Below are 18,346 nucleotides of genomic sequence, written 5' to 3' on the forward strand. Positions count from 1 at the left end.
AAGGCCAAGCTATGAATTTGCCAAATGAAAAAGGAATTGTAGTGTCGTACATTTCTTGTAAGTATGACAAATGATAATAAGCATATCTATCTATCTATCTATCTATCTATCTATCTATCTATCTATCTATCTATCTATCTACACATACACAAACCAAAGCGTTGGATTATTCAGTCACACGCAGGAACATTTTTTCATTCTTGTACATGTTCTTTAAAAGATATCGGCAGGGGTGGGGGGAACCAAAACAGAAAAAACCCAAAACCAAATGCCACCTTGATATCAAACCTAAGGTCATTGATACAGTTTGGTCAACTGGTACGGGCCACCTCAGATATGCCAAATAGGCTCAGTAAAGAATCCCCACACACACACCTGTGTGTATTTCATTTGTGGGAATAAGAATTCTGTATAGTGCAAAAGTTAACATAAGTGCCATGCTGGATTAAACCAAGAGTCCATCTAGTTCAGCACTCGGTTCACACAGTGGCCAACCAGCCATCAGCCAGGGATGAACAATCATTTACCTAGGGAGGTTGTGGGCTCTCCCACACTAGAGGCCTTCAAGAGGCAGCTGGACAACCATCTGTCAGGGATGCTTTAGGGTGGATTCCTGCATTGAGCAGGGGTTGGACTCGATGGCCTTGTAGGCCCCTTCCAACTCTGCTATTCTATGATTCTATGACATGGTGCAACAGCACTCTCCCACCCATGTTCCCCAGCAACTGGTGCACACAGGCTTACTACCTCGAATGCTGGAGATAGCACACAACTTTTTCTATAAAACTGTTAAAGCTGCAGGAGCCCTGCCCTCTTTTTTGTCTGGTCCCTCTGGGCAGAGCTCCTGCGGCTTTACCCGTGGTGATGAAGAGGGAATTTCACCACGTGCTGCAGGCATACATACAAATGACAAGTGCAAAAGCAAGGAAAACCCCATGGGGGAGTAAAAAGAAGCCAAAGGCAAAGGTAGAACCAGGCAATCTTCAAAACGAAATATTTACAAAAGTTTATTTACAGTGCCAAGGTGATGCCCTACGCGTTTCCAACGCAAACTGAGCTCTTCCTCAGGGCGGTTATAGAGTTAGTTAAGTTGTCTGCTTGGCATTGTAAATAAACTTTTGTAAATATTTCGTTTTGAAGATTGCCTGGTTCTACCTTTGCCTTTGGCTTCTTTTTACTCTTCCATACATACAAATGACACCTGCTGAAATTCCCTTTTCTACACAACGCTAAAAGATCCAGGAGCCCTGCCCTCTTTTCCGTAGGGTCACCCTATGCACCACTAAATACCTGGGAGTAAGTCTTGGTTTGCACTGACAATTCAGGGCGAGGGAACAGTGGCACGCAAAAAAAAGACTCCAAGAATAATGAACGAACTCAAAAGTTTTCGAACCAGAGCATTTTTCTCCCTAAGGGGTGGGGTGAGGTGGGGGACGACTCTATAGGGTTAAGCCCACGGAGCCGTACTTGCCTAGAGAGCCTGAGAAATCAGATCTAGTGTAGTCTTATCTGGCCAAGCATGAAAGCTCCTTCCTGGTGGGGGCAGGGGAGGAAATGGCATTTTTTTTTGAATTTTGCAAGTAGCAGCAGCTGCAGTGGTAGCAGAAGCAAGCATCGCCACCCCCTCCTTCCACTTAGGGGGTGGGGTAGGGGTGGGGAAGGCATGAAGAGGTGAGCTCTTAAATGGGTCGCATGCATGCAGCTTTTTAGGAGGGGTGGGGTGGGGTGGGGTGGGGAGATCATTGCGGTGGAAATGGAAAGGAAGTCTGTTGATGCAAAGTCCTGAAAAAGGTGAAGGGACGGAACCCTCTTCAAGAGGCAGCTGGACAACCATCCGTCAGGGATGCTTTAGGGTGGATTCCTGCTTTGAGCAGGGGGTGGACTTGATGGCCTTAGGGGTCCCTTCCAACTCTGCGATTCTATGAAGGCAGCTGGTGCCAGCAGTGACCCAGAAAGTCTACTGCTCGCTCCCCCCCATCCCCCCAAAATCTTTCTCAGATTTTTTTAAATTTTATTTTTAAATTATACTGTTGTTTTCTGCTTATCATGAGCTGGAAGGCATGAGAACTCTAAGCTGAATTCGGCTCTAATTGAGGGTATTATTTGAAGGGCTCCTGATAACCTCTCGTTTGGATTACTGCAATGCGTTATACGTGGGGCTGCCTTTGAAAACGGTCCGGAAACTTCAACTGGTGCAAAACAGGGCAGCAAGGTTATTAACAGGGACTGGCCGGCGAGATCACATTACGCCAGTCCTTTTACAACTTCATTGGCTGCCAGTCCAGGTCCGGGCCCAATTCAAAGTGCTGGTATTGACATTTAAAGCCCTAAACGGTTTGGGGACAGGTTATTTGAAGGAACTCCTCCTCCCATATGTACCCGCCCGGACCTTAAGAGCATCTACAGGGGCCCTTCTCCGTGAGCCCCTGCCAAAGGAAGTGAGGCAGGTGGCTACTAGGAGGAGGGCCTTCTCCGCTGTGGCACCCCGGTTGTGGAACGAGCTCCCCAGAGAGGTCGGCCTGGCGCCTACACTGTACTGCTTTCGTTGCCAGCTGAAGACCTTTTTATTCACTCAGTATTTTAACACTTAATTTTAACTTAAATTTAAATTTTACTGTTCTAACTCTGTATTTTAATCTTATATCAACTTTGCTGTGTGGTTTTATCCTGGTTGCGCTTTTTATACTGTATTTCGTAATTGTGTTTTAAACTGTTGGTGTTTTACTGTGGTTTTAATTTTTGTGAACCGCCCAGAGAGCTCCGGCTATTGGGCGGTATAAAAATGTAATAAATAAATAAATAAATAAGGGTGGAAGGACACCCCCGCATAAACGTCTGTGTGCCTGTTCCCATGGCTAGGGTATAGAAAGGAGAACAGGGCTCCTGTATCTTTAGCCGTTGTAGAGAAAAGGGGATTTCAGCAGATGTCACTGAAGCTGGCAAACCCAGCCACAATCTAGAACTGTAAAGCAGTCTAGGGTGACCGTATGAAAAGGAGGACAGGGCTCCTGTCTTTTAAACAGATGAATAGAAAAGGGAATCTCAGCAGGTTTCATTTGTATGCATGCGGCACCTGGTGACAGTCCGTCTTCATCGCAGCAGTTAAAGCTGCAGGAGCCTTGCCCTCTTGACCAGATACAACAGAGGGCAGGGCTCCTGCAGCTTTAACTGTTGTAGAGAAAAAGGCATTTCAGCAGGTGTCCTTCGTAGGCATGCAGCCCCTGGTGAAAGTCCCTCTTCATCGCAACAGTTAAAGCTGCAGGAGCCCTGCCCTCTTGACCAGATACCAAAGAGGAAGGCTTTCTCCGCTGTGGCACCCCGGCTGTGGAATGAGCTCCCCAGAGAGGTCCGCCTGGTGCCTACACTACTCTTTTCGTCGCCAGCTGAAGACCTTTTTATTCTCTCAGTATTATAACACTTAATTTTAACTTAAATTTAAATTTTACTGTTCTAACTCTGTATTTTAATCTTATATCAATTTTGCTGCATGGTTTTATCCTGGTTGTGCTTTTGATACTGTATTTTGTATTTGTGTTTTTAACCTGTTGGTAGTTTTACTATGGTTTTAATTTTTGTGAACCGCCCAGAGAGCTTCGGCTATTGGGCGGTATAAAAATGGATTTTTTATTATTATTATTTAATTTTTTTTATTATTATAAATTTATTTGTGGTCTCTCCCACACTAGAGGCCTTCAAGAGGCAGCTGGACAACCCTCTGTCAGGGATGCTTTAGGGTGGATTCCTGCATTGAGCAGGGGATTGGACTCGATGGCCTTGTAGGCCCCTTCCCACTCTGCTATTCTATGATTCTATACCAGTTTATGTGGCTTGCAAATATAAAAGATTTTCCGTATATCCCTGCCTGGACCCTGAGATCATCTTCAGCAGTTCTTCTCTGGGTGCCCCTGCCAGAGAAATATAAATAAATAAATACATAAAGGAAATGAGGTGGGTAACTACTAAGAAGAGGGCCTTATCTGTTGTGGCACCCTAGTTGTGGAATGTGCTTCCCGAAGAAGCTCTCCTGGTGCCTACGTTGTGCTCTTTCCAGTGCCAGGTAAAGACCTTCTTATTCTCCCAGGAATTTTATTCTTTCAGTTTCTGTTAAATTGTTTTATACTGTCATTTTTAACTTTTAAATTGTTTGAATGGATCATGATTTTAATGGTTCCAAACGGCACAGACAACTTCAGCTATCGGGCGATATTGAAATGTAATAAATAAATAATGCTGCCTCATTTCCAGTAACCTAGATTTTTTTAAAAAACCTAATAATTCTGGGTTATTGTTGCATACGAACCAGACCAATGTGGTTATGCTTTTCAAAGCTTCTATCCTTACACCGTCCTGTCTCCGTTTCTCTTTCCCACAGGGGCAAAGCCTCTTCTGCGATGTCAACGCCTGCTTGCCCGAACATCCGAAATAAAAAGAACCTGGAAATTAGGCCGCAGACCTGACATTTACCCAATGCTTGCAGCAAAAGAGAGCAGTCCGCAGGCGATAGGGTAGGCCAACTCTGTCACTGGAAGAGACAAAATGGCTGCTAAGCGAACCAAACTGGGCCTCAAGTTCCAGGCCTCCCAAGAGAGAGAGCTGCAGCAACAGATAAAAATGGAGGATGGTGACGAAGAGGAGGACAGAGCAGCGAAAGGCCCTCGTGTCCTCCAGGCCGGAAGCCTGAGGGACATTTTGGGATGGGGGAGACCAGAGCAGGTGAAACAGGAGCCCGATGAAGAGATTTCCCAGTACTGGGAAGCCCACAGCCAGGAGTGCCTCAAGCTCGTGCGGTCCCCGCATTCAGGATGGGGGTACCCCCAACAGCCGGAGGAATTTGTGCTGAGGCAACGGGGAGTCAAGAGGCAGGAGCAGCAGGTCAGAAACCCAGCGAATTGAGTTGTGGGGCAGTGGGAGGTTTTGGCTACGACCAGAATTAATTTCAGCAAGGCCTCCCATCTCTGCAGTGGGCCCTTTTAGGATGCTGGGGAGTAAGGGGGACCAACTCAGCACTGCTGGGAGAGGGCTCTGGACAACACGTGCTGAGGGCCCCCTCGACTGTGAGGCGGTGCTGGTTCTAGGATTTTGAGGGCCTTTGGGCAAGACATCCTCAGTGAGCCCCTGTCTCAATGAGTCCCTGCCTTCTCACCGCCATGGTCACTGTTGTGTTTCTCAGAACCTCCCGCCTTCTTGGGAGACAATAAGGAGGCCTGCTAGGTAATCCACAAAGCTTTATTCAAGCAATAAACATCTCTTCCCACCCGAAGAGAGACTAATCTCTAGGAACTTTCCCCTAGGCAAAACTATGTGAGTCAATTGTCCTTTCAAGAAGAATGGAAAGTCCTTTCCCAAGATGCGTTAAATTCAGAGAAACTAGTTCTGAGGCAGCTTCTGTCGGGATGCCAGACAGGTTGACTTTCTCTCGCCTTCCTTTAGCTCCACCCATTTTAGTCTGCGGCGTACTCTAGGATCGGCTAGCCTCTCCGTGCCCTCCCCTTTGGAAGAATATTGGCTTCCCACTGACGGTGTATTGTTTGCCCTTGAGGAGATCAGCTCTGGAGAGGGTTCACTCCCAGCTGGTGAAGAGCCCGTGAGAGCTTTCTCCCCCACTGGTACAGGCTGGCCTGTTTCTGGCGCCGACTCCTCTACTTCAGAGTCTGATTCTGATTGATCACCTGAAACACCTTCTTCCAAAACAGGGGGAGCAGGGCTAGGCATGACAGTCACTACCTGCTCTTTCTGCTCGTCGCTACTGTTGGCTTACATGGCAAGCAGAGAGCGAGTGAGAAAGGAGGCCCCGGCATCTCCTGGTCCTTCTTCTCAGCATCCCCCTGAGGCAGGGGAACAAGCAGGTTGCAGCGGTGAAAAGGGTGAGCAACTCAAAGCAGCCCTTGTCTGTGGGTAGGGTGACCCTATGGAAAGGAGGACTGGGCTCCTGTATCTTCAACAGTTGTATAGAAAGACTTCTGACATGAGTCTACCCGTACACTGTGCTCAACATCTAAGGTCCTGCTCTGAGTGCCTACTCTAAGGGAAGCTCGGAGGATGGCAACAAGGGAGAGGGCCTTTTCAGTGGTGGCCCCCCAATTGTGCAATGATCTCCCCGAGGAGGCTCGCCTGGCGCCAATACTGTTATCTTTTCGGCACCAGGTCAAGACTTTTCTCCCAGGCATTTAACAGCATTTAACAAAGCTAAGTATGTTTGTTTTTTAACAGACCTCAGAACTGTTGTTTTAAAATGGATACCATTGTTTTTATACTGTTGTTTTGATGGTTTTAAATTTTTGTATTCTTTTTAATGCTCACTGTTTTTAACAGTTGTAAACCGCCCAGAGAGCTTCAGCTATGGGGCAGTATATAAATGTAATAAATCTATATATATAAAAGCCCAGAGGCCTCCTCCAAGCCACTTATGCAAACAGGAGAGAAGGCAGAGGCAGTGGATTGGCCTACGCCAACCCGTAGGCCAATCCACTGCCTCTGCCTTCTCTTCTATTTGCATGTTCTCTCCTATTTGCACTTATAGGCCAATCCACTGCCTCTGCCTTCTCTCCTATTTGCATGTTTAAAAATTCTGAGCTCACAGGGCCTTCTATGGAAGTTCCAAGTTCCGAAGAAAGTTCACTGCCAGGAGCTTCCGGCCTAGCAGAGGGCCCAAAACCCACCAACCTCCTCACCAGACTGCTCCTCTACACCTGTCGAATGACGGGCTTTTTTGCTAGTAAATAAATAAGGGGAATTTCAGCAGGCGTCATTTATAGGCATACGCAGCACCGGGTGAAATGACCTCTTCATCACAATGGTGAAAGCTGCAGGAGCCTTGCCCTCAGCTGTACCTGGTCACTCGACAGATGTGATGAAGAGGGAATTTTACCAGGTGCTCCAAATGATACATACTGAAATGCCCGTTTCTATACAACTGTTAAAGGTACAGGAACCCTGTCCTCCTTTCCATATGGACACCCTGTCTGTGGCTCCCCCCGCTGTGGTGCGGGCCCTCAGCAGCTCCCAGCCATGCCTACCCTCGGCGCTGGTGAGCCACCTCAGAAGTCGCTTCCCAGGGGTAGAATATAAACGTAATAAAATACCCCACTGCATGTGTGAACCAGCCCTTTGTCGCCGTTCGCAGGTGCCAGTTCCGTTTGACGAGACGGACGTCCATTCCCCGGAGGCCGAGCACACCTTCCTGGACAGGCGGCGGCATCATCTCCGCAGAGAGGCCAAGCGGGGCCTGGAGAGGGAGGCCGGGTCGCTGGGTAACGCTTTCTTCTGCCCCGAGATATTGGCAGGGCCTGTGTGTTCTGTGTGAGGAGGTTTTATCTAGGGTGACCCTATGAAAAGGAGGACAGGGCTCCTGTATCTTTAACTGTAATGTAGAAAAGGGAATTTCAGCAAGTGTCAATTGAAGAGGGTGGAATTCTCTCTTCATCAACACAGTGAAAGCTGCAGAAGCCCTGCCCTCTTTTGTATCTGGCCATTCTACTATAGCTAGTGTAGCTTTAACTGTTGTCATGAAGAGGGCATTTCACCCACTTCAGTTGACATCTGTTGCAATGCCCTTTTCTACAGTACTGTTAAAGGTATAGGAGCCCTGTCCTCCTTTTCATATGGTCACCCTAGTTTTATCCCACTCATCATTGCCGCTCTTCTATCTCCACGTTAGGCATTATAAGAAAAGGAATTGAGAATAAAACGGCCAGTATCGTACGGCCCTTAGAATACTGTGTACAGTTTTGGTTACCACACCTAAAAATGGATATTATGGAGCGGGAAAAAGTGCGGAAAAGGGCCACTGAAATGATGAAAGGGCTGGAGCATCTCCCCTATGAGGGAAGGTTACAACAGCTGGGATTGTTCAGGTTGGGAAAAAGGAGGCTGAGGGGAGACGTAAAAGAGGTGTACAAAATTATGCATGGGGTGGAGAATGCGGACAGGGAGACATTTTTCTCCCTCTCTCAAAATACTAGAACCCCAAGGGGTCAACCCAGGAAGCTGATGGGTGGGAGATCCAGGACAGATGAAAGGAAGGACTTCTTCACACAGCGCAGAGTTAAATTATGGAACTCACTCCCACAAGATGTAGTGATGGCCACCAATTGGGATGGCTTTAAAAGGGGGGTGGATAAATTCTTGATAGCCAAAGGCTATCCATGGCTACTAACCCTGATGATTGTGTGCTATCTCCAGGATACTAGGCAGTAAGCCTGTGTGCACCAGTTGCTGGGGAACATGGGCGGGAGGGTGCTGTTGCACCATGTCCTGCTTGTTCATCCCTGGCCGATGGCTGGTTGACCACTGTGTGAACTGAGTGTTGGACTAGACGGACCCTCGGTCTGATCCAGCAGGGCACTTCTGATGTTCTATCTAATAGCAAACTTTGGTGATCCAGCCTAGTAGCCAAGTCTGGCTTCTCTGGGGTTGCCCATATGGCCACACACCTTTTCTGCTGACCACCGATGGTTTGGTGGTTTTTCCAGCTTTCTTGCACTTCCCCCCACCCACCATTTCAAAAGGTGGAAATGCTTCTCCTAAAGCTTATTTCCTGGCCGTAAGAGGTGTAAGCTAAGATATCCTGGCATCTTTGGCCTTTTGGCCCCACCCCTTTTTGCCTTTAGCTCCACCCACCAACAGAATTTATTACATTGTTACAGTAATGGAATTTGTCTCTCAGTTGAAAGGGGTTTTGCACTCATGCCCTCGGGCAGTCTTCCTCAACCTGGGGCGCTCCAGATGTGTTGGAAGCCAGATCCCAGCTGGACATCAGGACAAACTTCCTGACTATTAGAGCAGTACGACAATGGAACCAGTTACCTAGGGAGGTTGTGGCCTCTCCCACACTAGAGGCCTTCACGAGGCAGCTGGACAACCATCTGTCAGGGATGCTTTAGGGTGGATTCCTGCATTGACCAGGGGGTTGGACTCGATGGCCTTGTAGGCCCCTTCCAATTCTGCTATTCTATGATTCTATGATTCTATAAGTTGTGATGGCTTATCGCTTTTAGCAATAAAGATTTCATTCATTCAGATGAATGTAATGACTAGATGAACTCAAACAAAAGTTTCCCACGCAGCCCCGTTCACGCCTTTCTTCTCGGTCCCAGTTGGCTCCATCACACCGATCCACGGTTTCCAGAAGATGAGCCGCCGTGGCACCAACTGGTCATACGCCGAAGTGCTGGACCTCTTAGATATTTGGGGGGAGCAGCGGATCCAGCAAGTCCTTCAGAGCAGCCACCGGAACATGGACACCTTCCAGGTCATCGCCAACGAGATGGCCAAGCGAGGGCACGAGCGGACGGCCCAGGAGTGCCGGACCAAGACCAAAACGATGCGGCGGGAATACAAGAAGGTCAAGGAGAGTAATTCGGTCGGGAAAGGGCGCACGGTGTGCCCCTTTTATGACCAGCTGGAGCGCATTTTGGATTCCTCTGGGGGGTTGCAAAGTTTCGCCCCCCGGGAGGAGTCAAGAGGAGGAGATGACGTTCGGCCGTGTGCCCCAGAAGAGTCGGGAGACTACCGGGACCTCTTTGACCCCTCCACTCAGTTTTCCGTTGAACTTGTCGATTCGGTGGACTCCCCCACCGTGGTGTGCAAGATAGAGAACACTAACGAGGAACCGACAGGCACCCCTCGGACGGCCGTGGGTAAGTACCACGTTTTTGTGCAAGGAGGCATAATTGGTTTGCAGAGAAAGGCAGGTCGAGCGGTTGTGGGGGAGAATGGGGAGTCCAACGTTCTTTGTTCAATTTTCGCCACTTTCTGAGAAACCCCACTCTCTGGTCAAAAGCAGAGCTGGAAACTGGGAAGCACCCCTCTCTGCTCCGAAACGAGTTTTCTAATCCAAGGAAAGGAAAGGAAAAGAACCTCTCGTGCAAGCATTGAGTCATTACTGACCCTTGGAGGGACGCCAGCTTTCGCTGACGTTTTCTTGGCAGGCCTTATAGCGGGGTGGTTTGCCGTTGCCTTCCCCGGCTGTTATTACCTTTCACCCAGCTAACTGAGTACTCATATTACCGACCTCGGGAGGATGGAAGGCTGAGTCGACCCGAGCCGGCTGCCTGAAACCAGCTTCCGCTGGGATCGAACTCAGGCCGTGGGGAGAGTTTCGGCTGCAGAAACTGCTGCTTTACCGCTCTGCACCACATGAGGCCTTTTTCTAATCCAAAGAGAGTTTTAATGTTTTGATGCCTGCTCTCCCACGCGATGGAACAAAATGGGATTTCGCAGTAAGTCCTTCTTCTCGATCATCCCAGAGTGCAGGACATGGAATCGTGGGCTCAAGTGACAGGAAGCCAGATTCTGGCTGGACATCAGGAAAAACTTCCTGGCTGTTAGAGTGGTACAACAATGACCTAGGGAAGTACTGGGCTCACCCATCCTAGAGGCCTTCAAGAGGACAGCCATCCGTCAGGGATGCTTTAAGGTGGGTTCCTGCACTGAGCAGGGGGTTGGACTCGATGGCCTTAGAGGCCTCTTCCAACTACACTATTCTATGATTCTATTCTATGAATCTGTTCTATTCTATTCTCCCTTTTTTTTTTATCTGGTCACTCTAGTAGAGCTCCTGCAGCTTCAACTCTTGCAATGAAGAGGGAATTTCACCAGACGCTGGATGAAATGACACAAATGACACCTGTTGAAATTCCCTTTTCTGTGCAACTGTTAAAGATCCAGGAGCCCTGTCCTCCTTTCCATATAGTCATCCTACCTAAAATAAATGGGTAAGTATGGAATTCGGGGTTGGGGAGATTTCTTTTCAGCTCCACCCACTTTCGCCCTTGACTACAGCCACCCGTGAAGTGCAGCCGCTGAGATGAAATGAAATGAAATTTTCTTCTGCAGAAATTTGGAGGGCCAAATTTCATTTCAAAGAAGATCCGTCACCGGTGGTATTAATGAATACATTTCTCTTGTTTTTTAGAAGCCGACCATCTGCCCCACCCCCTGCCGCCCACCCCACCCAGCATTCCCAGCAGCCCAGCCACCACTGGTTCCACAGCAGGTAAAGGTGGTGTTGAATTCATACCATTTGCTGGATCGAATGTATTCCCCCCCCCTCTTGTTTGGATACTGTCTGCCTCCTAAGGGCAGTATCCAACGTTGTCGTGCCACAAACTCCAATAGCGCTAACGGAGCTCCACCGAATCTTTCTGTTGCATGTCACACTTGAACAGCCGCTTGCACAAATGTAACTTTCGTTGGCTTCTCCTCTTGCGCATATTTCGAAACCTAGTTGTCTCTAGCAAAACGTCATTTGTGATGGGAATTATTTGATGTTGCTGCCTCCTCTTAAAAAGGCAGTTAGCAGAGAAAAACAAAAGGCAGAACAGAATGAGCGTTTACCAGTCCCTCATGCAGACAAGACGATCAGGGGTCTGGAAACAAAGCCCTATGAAGAGAGACTGAAAGAACTGGGCATGTTTAGCCTGGAGAAGAGAAGATTGAGGGAAGACATGAGAGCACTCTTCAAATACTTGAAAGAGGTTGTCACACAGAGGAGGGCCAGGATCTCTTCTCGGTCCTCCCAGAGTGCAGGATACGGAATAACGGGCTCAAGTTACAGGAAGCCAGATTCCAGCTGGACATCAGGAAAAACTTCCTGACTGTTAGAGCAGTACGACAATGGAACCAGTTACCTAGGGAGGTTGTGGGCTCTCCCACACTAGAAACCTTCAAGAGGCAGCTGGACAAGCATCTGTCAGGGATGCTTTAGGATGGATTCCTGCATTGAGCAGGGGGTTGGACTCGATGGCCTTATAGGCCCCTTCCAACTCTACTATTCTAGGATTCTATAAAAGGAGACCACGTCCTCCCTTGATGAAGTAAAGGTAAAATTGTTTACTCACGGTTTCAATGCATAAAAATGCAGCTATAGCATGTAGTTTCGGAACAAAGTTTGTTCCCTCTATTTCTTTGTGTACTATAACACTAGCAGAAGAGAGAGCAAATGCATGCGCTCCCAGCCACGGAGAAGGTCAGAGAGAGGGGATGGAAGAGGAGGAGCAGGAAACTACACTAGAGACCGTCAAGATCCTAAGGCTAGTTTTCTGGGGTGACCATATGAAAAGGACAGGCCTCCTGTATCTTTAACACTTGCATAGAAAAGGGAATTTCAGCAGGTGTCCTTTGTATGCATGCAGCACTGGGTAAAATTTCCTTCATCACAACAGTTAAAGCTGCAGGAGCCCTGCCGTCTTTTGTATCTGGTCATTCTAGTATCGCCCCTGCAGCTTTAACTGTGGTGATGAAGAGGGAATTTCACCAAGTGCTGCATGCATACAAATGACACCTGCTGAAATTCCCATTTCCATACAAGTGTTAAAGTTACAGGAGCCCTGTCCTCCTTTTAGTATGGCCACCCTAAGTTATTGTCAAATTCCCCATGCATTAACCAGCTAACTGCAACACTGTCCACTTCCTGTAACTTTTAGATGAGGTTGCAGTATTCCCAACAATTTGTGCTAGCGGAATGACATAGTTGGATACTGCCCAAGGTGTCTTTCTGGTTAAGTACGGTACCTTGGACGACCTTCCCTGTTTAGGGAACAGGGAATCTTGAACTATTAAGTGGGCTAAGGTGACCATATAGAAAGGAGGACAGGGCTCCTGTGTCTTTAACAGTTGCATAGAAAAGGGAATTTCAGCAGGTGTCATTTGTATGCATACAGCACCTAGGGAAATTCCCTCTTCTTCACAACAGTTAAAGCTGCAGGAGCCCTGCCCTCTTTTGTATCCTCCAGCTTGTCTGCATCCTTCTTGAAGTGCAGTGCCCAGAACTGGACACAGTATTCAAGATGAACCGATTGAATTCAGCCGTCAGGCTGAATGAGATTGCCCAGTCTTTGTATACAAAGTACCAAGTTCCTTCAGCTTATCTTTCTAGGATTGACTTCCTTGTCCCGGAATTCTGTGCAGCATTTCAATTTGATTTGATTTTTTACATTTATATATACCGCCCCATAGCCGAAGCTCTCTGGGCGGTTTACAAAAGTTAAAAACAGTGACCCTTAAAAAGTATACAAAATTTTAAACCATCAAAAACTTAAATAGTATAAAAACAACGGTATCCATTTAAAAGCAACAATGGGAAAAGTCAGTGGTTTTGATATAAAAACCAATTCTTAATCACTGGCGTTTTTGAAGAATTGTGAATTCCTTCTTCTTGTTTCTCTCTCCCCATTTTTGAAATGGTTTGCTTTCAGATGTGCATATAACGCCTTCTCACAGTCCATTGGCCGGACCTACGGGCCACTCGGCTGCTGAACGCCTCGCCAACCTCCGGAACCGGCATAAAAAAACCCGGAACGATTTGGCCCTGGAACTGGCGAGAGCGGCCGACCAGCGGATGCAGATGGCCACCAACAGGATCCTTTCCGCCCTCGACGATTATGCCAAGGTGGACCTGGAGGAGCGCGAGAAAGACCGGGCCGGGACCGAGCAAATCATTGCCATCATGCACCGCCAGACGGAACTGTTGGAGCTGCTGGTCCGGCAGCAGTCCCCTGCCCCGGCTGCCGTATCTCTGGCCTCCTCGCGGCATGCGTGGTCTCCACGGATTGGGCAAGCCTGCCACCGGCCTACGGGCCCTTCCTCCTCCCGCCTGGGTGTTCCCCGCCGGCCGTTGACGCCCAGGGCACGGAACAGAAGGAGGCCTCAAAACTACAGTCCTTGATTGTCCCGTTGCACGGATAGCTTGCAGTTTGAGGAGTTATAATTTTTATTTTTATTTGGGTTCTCAACATGATTTGGGTCATTTCCTCACCCCTCCTTCGGGTAGAAAAGATAGCACGTTCATTTTTATTGTCTACCAAGTGAAATTTAAAAGGCCTCACTTTTAACGTCTTCCAAGTGAAATCTAAAAGGTCTCATTTTTAATATCTACCAAATTTAAAAGGCCACGTTTTTAATGTCTTCCAAGTGAAATCTAAAAGGTCTCATTTTTAATATCTACCAAACAAAATTTAAAAGGCCACATTTTTAATGTCTACCAAGTGAAATCTAAAAGGCCACGTTTTTAATGTCTACCAAGTGAAATCTAAAAGGCCACGTTTTTAATCTCTACCAAGTGAAATCTAAAAAGCCTCATTTTAATGTCTTCCAAGCAAAATCTAAAAGTCCTCATCGAAACCTTTATTGGTGGTTTGTTCTGTTTTGCCAAAGAAGCACTGAAAACCATTGTTTTTCTTCCCCTCCCTTTTTCTTTTATTTAAAAAATAAAATAATCTAACATCCTCTCGTGTCCTGACATTTCAGCAGTTGTTTCCACCCACCCCACCCCAAAGAACCTGCAGAGTGCTATTGCTGTTGGCAGCTCTTGTTTTTGAAGGGGCCAAGCAGTCCTGACTTAATCCTGAGCAGTGGCTGAGCCCCCAAACCTATCTTTCATCACTTGCCACGGCTTTAACGACAGTGAATACGGCTTTTTTTGCCTTTTTCATGGTGGTTAAAGCCATGGTTTAAGGTGTCTTCTGAACAGGGCCTGGCTTTCTGCCTTAACCACCGTGGTTAAAGCCATGGTTTAAGGTGTCTTCTGAACAGGGCCTGGCTTTCTGCCTTAACCACTGTGGTTAAAGCAGTGGTTTAAAGTGTCTTCTGAACGGGGCCTGGCTTTCTGGCTTAACCAGCATGGTTAAAGCCATGGTTTAAGGTGTCTTCTAAACAGGGCCTGGCTTTCTGCCTTAACCACTGTGGTTAAAGCAGTGGTTTAAGGTGTCTTCTGAACAGGGCCTGGCTTTCTGCCTTAACCGCTGTGGTTAAAGCAGTGGTTTAAAGTGTCTTCTGAACGGGGCCTGGCTTTCTGGCTTAACCAGCATGGTTAAAGCCATGGTTTAAGGTGTCTTCTGAACAGGGCCTGGCTTTCTGCCTTAACCAGCATGGTTAAAGCCATGGTTTAAGGTGTCTTCTGAACATAGGGTTGCCATATTCTGAATCCACAAAACTGGGACAATTTTGGGGCGGGGGAGGGGCTAGGTTTTTTTTTTAAAAAAACTGAGCAATATGTAAAGGTCGAGGGAAAGAAAGAAAGTGATTGAAGCTTTAGTTATCTAACACTGCAATCCTATGTGTGTCTACTCAGAAACAAATCCTATTAAGTTAAATAGGACTTATTCCCAGGTAAGTATGCATAGGATTGTAGCCTAAAGTACTTAAGCACCTCCCAATAAATAATAGGCAAAGAACAGTTTAAGCAAACAAACAGAAAAAAATGACACTAAATTACATTTCTCCACTAGTTCCCAAAAGCTAGAGGAGACTTCAATATGGAGACTTACACTCCACTGAGCAGACTAAAGGCACCATTTTGGAGGTTGGAATTTTTCCGGCAGCCTAGAAAAGGAATCTGGGATTCTTGACTGACTGGCCGGGACATTTTGGAAATGCTTGGTTTTCCGGGATGTATGGCAAACCTATCTGAACAGGGCCAATGTGAAGAGCCAAAGCCTGTTCATAAACATCTGGGGCTAAAAGTGGTATTAGTTTCCTGGTCAGAAGTAGTGGCTTTGGGTTGGTTTGAGCCCCAGTGTTAACCTTGGCTGGGAACATCGTCTCTCTTATCATGAGAGTGATTTTGACACGTCCCTTCTCCCTTCAACAGATGTTCCCCCATAACTCTTGAAGCTAGGCCCTAAACCAGAGAGCAGGCCTCATCGTGAGGTAATCTGATGTCATTGCCTCAGGCCGTGAGCAAAGTATGGCTGTTTTTTTCATGGATTGTTAAAAACAGATCTTTAAAACAACCCGCCGATGAGAGCAGGGGTGTTGTTTGACCTGGGCTGATGGGGCAGTGGACTTGAATCTCCCAGGGTCCCAGATCTCTATTTCCAGAACCCTGAGTGGCCATTAAAGCCAATGAAAAACAGTGGGGGCTGGGGGCTCCGACATCAGTGGGGCGGTGAATCTGTTCCAGGTTTCAGTCTGAACTGCGGAATGGCACTTTGGATAGACCCTTTATTTAGAGTTCTGACTGGTTCTGACAGAAGCCTGGATCAGACTTGCCTCCCCACTGGCCCCCACTGATGGTTCCTTCCCTTCACTGCCTTGCAGGGGGTGATTTTCAAGGGAGTTGCAGCTGTGGAGGGAGGAGTTAACCTCCAAGTAGTGGAGGCTGGTGGCTCCGATTTCGGTGGGGCTGTGAATCCATTCTGGGTTTCAGTCAGAACCAGCCAGAACTTGAAAGGAGCTATTCAAGGTGCTGAACCAGTTTGGGGGCTCAGATTCAGCACCCTGAGCAGCTCTTTTTGAGTTCTGGCTGAAACCCATAATTGATTCATAGCCCTTCCGAAATTGGAGCCACCAGCCTCTGCTGCCTTCAAGACCCACCCACCCACCCCCACTTCGCATGGCAATTATATTTAGGGTGTGTGTGTGTCTTCCATTGGGGTCAAGAAAAGTTTTTCTTAGAATCATAGAACCATAGACTTAGAAGGGGCCTACAAGGCCATCGAGTCCATCCCCCTGCTCAATGCAGGAATCCACCCTAAAGCATCCCTGACAGATGTCCAGCTGCCTCTTGAAGGAAATACTGTTGCATGGGATGGAGGGCAAACAGAGGCAGCAAATCAATTGTAACTGAAGAGGAATTACTGATCTGAGGTGATCTGGGACAGGGGGCAAGTTAATGAAACAAATGATTTTTGTTTGTTGGGATTTGGATGAGAAAGGGGTTGACTGACTTTTACCTATTGTATCAAATACCTATCTATTTGAATAATGGGCTCAAGTTAAAGGAAGCCAGATTCCGGCTGGACATCAGGAAAAACTTCCTGACTGTTAGAGCAGTACGACAATGGAACCAGTTAGCTAGGGAGGTTGTGGGCTCTCCCACACTAGAGACCTTCAAGAGGCAGCTGGACAACCATCTGTCAGGGATGCTTTAGGGTGGATTCCTGCATTGAGCAGGGGGTTGGACTCGATGGCCTTGTAGGCCCCTTCCAACTCTGCTATTCTATGATTCTATGATTCTGTTTCTGAATTTGCACATATTGCTATAACAGGGCCAGCGGCTAGAAAGAGGAGCTGTGTTATATTCCACCTCTGATGTGATCCTGGTCTGAAAACCCGTCCCCCAAGATGTTCCATCTAGAAGGGAATGCCTGAGTGTGGCCACCTTCTCACTGCTATTCTTGCTGCTGCCTGTTTGCTTGGCTGGACTCTCCCTCTCTCAAAATACTAGAACCCAAAGGGCTCATCCCACGAAGTGGATTGGTGGGAGATTCAGGACAAATAAAAGTACTTCTTCACACAGCGCAGAGTTAAACTGTGGAACTCACTACCACAAGATGTCGTGATGGCCACCAGTTAGGATGACTTTAAAAGGGGGTTGGATAAATTCCTGGAGGAGGCTATCAATGGCTGCTAGTCCTGATGGCTCTGTGCTACCTCCAGTATCCGAGGCAGTAAGCCTGTGTGCACCAGTTGCTGGGGAACATGGGTGGCAAGGTGCTGTTGCACTCATGTCCTGCTTGTGGATTTCCCCATGGGGCATCTGGTGGGCCCCTGTGTGACCAGAATGCTGGACTAGATGGACCCTTGGTCTGATCCATCAAGGCTCTTAATATGTTCTTCATTATGGTATTCATTTTTATTATTATTTGGATTCGTCGTTGGAGGGAAGGGAGCAGTTGGTTTTATCCAGAGAATATCGAGGTCTGGCTAGCAGAGATGCCTTGGTTGGTGGCCCCACATATAAACAGTACTGGACTAAGAATAAAATAGTCTCGCTGATCTAGGGCAGCTTCTGATGTATTTCAGCTCTGAGCGGTAACTCCTCCCCAGTTAAAGCAAGGAGAAGTTTAACTGCAGTTATCACAAGGGAACAAAGAACAGAATTAGACCTTAACTTGGGCCCATTTCCTGTCTTTTTTAGAGACTAGGGTGACCATATGAAAAGGAGGACAGGGCTCCTGTTTCTTTAACAGTTGCATAGAAAAGGGAATTTCAGCAGGTGTCATTTGTAGGCATGTCGCACCTGGTGAAATTTCCTCTTCATCACAACAGTTAAAGCTACAGGAGCTATACTGCAGTTATACTGTGACCAGATTTAAAAGAGGGCAGGGCACCTTCAGCTTTAACTGTGGTGATGAAGAGGAAATTTCATCAGGTTCTCCATATATACAAATGACATCTGCTGAAATTCCCTTTTCAATACAACTGTTAAAGATACAGGAGCCCTGTCCTCCTTTTCATATGGTTACCCCACCTAAACAGATATGCCATTATTTAATGCACAGTAAACTGTTGCAGATGTTTCTTGGGCCGGATCTACACTACTGCTTTAAAGCGCTTTATAACAGTTTTATAGCACTTTAAAGCAGTTAAAGCGCTTTATAACTGTTATAAAGCACTTTAAAGC

The 18,346-nt window shown here is 47.3% G+C and overlaps 1 protein-coding gene across 2 annotated transcripts; it reads left to right on the forward strand.

Moving 5' to 3' along the window:
* The first annotated feature begins 8,976 nt into the window (after positions 1 to 8,976).
* LOC134396244 (uncharacterized) lies at positions 8,977 to 14,131 on the forward strand. Of its 2 annotated transcripts, XR_010025256.1 has the most exons (4): positions 8,977 to 9,638; positions 10,916 to 10,996; positions 13,197 to 13,856; positions 13,926 to 14,131. XR_010025256.1 is itself a non-coding variant. In XM_063122665.1 (3 exons), the coding sequence occupies exons 1-3, from the start codon at positions 9,131 to 9,133 to the stop codon at positions 13,664 to 13,666; spliced, it is 1,059 nt and encodes a 352-aa protein (XP_062978735.1). In that variant the 5' UTR covers positions 8,977 to 9,130; the 3' UTR covers positions 13,667 to 14,131. The 2 variants fall into 2 exon arrangements, 1 of the variants encoding a protein (XP_062978735.1); XM_063122665.1 differs by having other exon boundaries at positions 13,197 to 14,131.
* Positions 14,132 to 18,346: the final 4,215 nt, after the last annotated feature.

The sequence above is a fragment of the Elgaria multicarinata genome, chromosome 3 (assembly GCF_023053635.1).
Source record: "Elgaria multicarinata webbii isolate HBS135686 ecotype San Diego chromosome 3, rElgMul1.1.pri, whole genome shotgun sequence".
Taxonomy (NCBI): domain Eukaryota; kingdom Metazoa; phylum Chordata; class Lepidosauria; order Squamata; family Anguidae; genus Elgaria; species Elgaria multicarinata.

What these genes read in the sequence shown, in the direction of transcription:
- LOC134396244 (XM_063122665.1), top strand. Translation starts at nt 9,131, where the DNA reads ATGAGCCGCCGTGGCACCAACTGGTCATACGCCGAAGTGCTGGACCTC. An exon ending in CACCCCTCGGACGGCCGTGG is followed by an intron (nt 9,639 to 10,915) that starts GTAAGTACCACG and finishes CTTGTTTTTTAG; the next exon opens with AAGCCGACCATCTGCCCCAC. An exon ending in CACCACTGGTTCCACAGCAG is followed by an intron (nt 10,997 to 13,196) that starts GTAAAGGTGGTG and finishes GTTTGCTTTCAG; the next exon opens with ATGTGCATATAACGCCTTCT.